Source organism: Pundamilia nyererei, unplaced genomic scaffold (assembly GCF_000239375.1).
Source record: "Pundamilia nyererei isolate P.nyererei 1_Seehausen unplaced genomic scaffold, PunNye1.0 scaffold00070, whole genome shotgun sequence".
NCBI classification, from domain to species: Eukaryota; Metazoa; Chordata; class Actinopteri; order Cichliformes; family Cichlidae; genus Pundamilia; species Pundamilia nyererei.
In genome coordinates this window covers 2,452,515-2,454,696 of record NW_005187471.1, presented here as the reverse complement: position 1 = coordinate 2,454,696, position 2,182 = coordinate 2,452,515, and the positions used below count along the sequence as shown (strand labels likewise).

General features: G+C 48.8%; 1 protein-coding gene across 4 annotated transcripts in view; it reads right to left on the bottom strand.

Annotated features, from left to right (window-relative positions):
- The window catches only part of trim9 (tripartite motif containing 9), a 40,957-nt gene extending 39,246 nt beyond the window's left edge, over nucleotides 1–1,711 (bottom strand). For all 4 annotated transcript variants that reach the window (XM_005736711.2, XM_005736713.2, XM_005736712.2 and 1 more), the window contains exon 1: nucleotides 721–1,711. In XM_005736711.2, coding sequence (XP_005736768.1) covers nucleotides 721–1,554 — 834 coding nt within the window. In that variant the 5' untranslated portion in view covers nucleotides 1,555–1,711. The remainder of the gene's footprint in view (nucleotides 1–720) is intronic.
- Nucleotides 1,712–2,182: the final 471 nt, after the last annotated feature.

Here is a 2,182-nt window from a genome sequence, read left to right as displayed (position 1 = left end):
GTGGGTGCGTGTGTGAGTTATATCTAGCTCTACATTCTTCCCTTCTTCATTGAAGGCTGGAGTGTGGAGGTGAGGGTTGCTGGTGCAGAGGCGTAGATAATCTCAGCTCTGCCTCTCCTGCCCACAACAACTCAGCTTCCAAAATAGCTTCTCAATTCACACCACAGGCCTGCATCTGTGCTTCACTCCCCATTCTCAATAAAGCATAGCTTCAGTGTTTGCCATGCCTAATGATCTTCAGGGCGCCTGTGAGCTGTCAAAGCACTGAAGGAATTTGATGTTGTCATCTCGTGAGACAGATGGTCATCATTTACATGGTCATGCAAACAGAAAACAGCAGCTTCTAGTTGTCCACTTATGAGGTAAAATTAAAAATGAGCCACTGCCTTTCGGGTTTGTTTGGCAGTGTTTGGCTAAAGGCAGCGTCACATGAAGCTGGACCGTGTATCAGGCAATAAAATGCATCCTCTTACTATTGTTAAACACTCATTTAAATCCAAAGCGGCAGAACGAACACCCCACAGCTCTGTACCTCTCTACCGGATGCTAAGCATAGCTGACACGACAGCGCAAATTATTTCGAACACAGACTTGTTGCTCAGCTCAGAAGATGTTGAATCATTGCACAGAGCGGCCAAAAACACAAATAAAGACAGAAACAGACGCACTTGTAAGGGACGAAGACAAATCTTAGCATCCCGATCATTTTTACGCACGTACCTTGTGCAGTTTCCACATTGCGCCTAAAGCTTTGACCTCATGCGTGCCGTGTTTCCCTTCCTCCAAACACTGATAACATACAGGCATTTTGCACTGTACACAGTACATGCTGAGATTCTCCAGTTCGTGCTCTGTGCAAGTGGAAATTTTGCGGGGACTGGCGCGGCGACTTATCCGCCCCTGCGCCGGCGGCACCAGGCGATGCTTGGCGAGTGGACCGCGGGGAGGATGGCAGCGCAGGCGGCACGGGTCGCAGTAGAAGACGTCACACTGCTCGCACATCACGGTGGCCTCCTTTGGACTCTTCTCACAGAGCTGACATTTGAGAGCGGCCGCTTTGCTCTGCTGATACCTGTCCACCACCCCCTCCAGCACCCTGTTCTTGGGGAACCCGCGGAGTCCCCTGTCGTCCAGGATGAGGCTGCGGTGACACTGCGGACAGGTGATGCAAGAGTTACGAGGGATCGGAGTTAAGGAGCCGGGATGCGGTAGAAGGTGCTGCTGCTGCGGCTGAGGGACAGTCGGGGGGAAAACCCGAACCCCGTTCGGTGATTTTTGGCAAGGGGTGGTCGGAGCGCTCACGAAGCCCCCGTAGGAACCGTAGCCACTGTCCGCCTCACTATACAAACTCATTTTATCCAAATCCAGGTAATCATAATCGGAGACCCCGGACCCGGAGGCTCGGCTGCTCTGTGGAGACTCGGCGTCGGGGGTCTGCACAAGAATATTCCGAGCACAGGCTAAGCAAATGTTATGGGAGCACGGCAGTATGATGGGCTCCCGGTAAAATGAGCCGCAAACAGGGCATTTTAACTCTTCCTCCATTTCATCCATGGTTGCTCCTGAGAGGTGAGAGATTCCTCCGGGTTGTGCAAATAGAAACGGGAGAAGTTTCGGCAGAGCCTCGGCTGATCGGGCTGCTCTCTGTTTGCGCGTAAACGAAGCTCCAGTCGCGTTCTGCTGTTAAAACTGCAAGTGCAACCTTGACCAAATGAAAGGCATCAACGAAAAGGAGGCATACTAACACTACTCACCAATAAGCACGCAGCATCAGCTCAGGCTGGATTGCTATTGGACAACCAGTGGATTCCAAACAACCATTGGACAAATGAACTGTCGGTGTGAAGGTCCGTTAATGAGCTCTAGAGCGATATACACAGCAGACACTAATGCGTGTGGACATCAGTGAATGCACAGGATAATTGTTTAGAGCCTTAAAAGGAAATCAATAGAATAAAATGATTACTAAACACAATCTGAACTCAACATCCGTCCTTCATATGCTTTCATTTAACATGTGACATCTGTAAAAAAAAACATTTGTCCAACCAGTGGTTAAGGAAAGAAACAAAAGCTAAATTGCAGTGATATAACACAGTTTGGGAGTATGATATAACATTAGAACCAGATAATATTTGACATTTATATCAATGCTAATTTTCTGTATTTAGTTCTCTGTAAC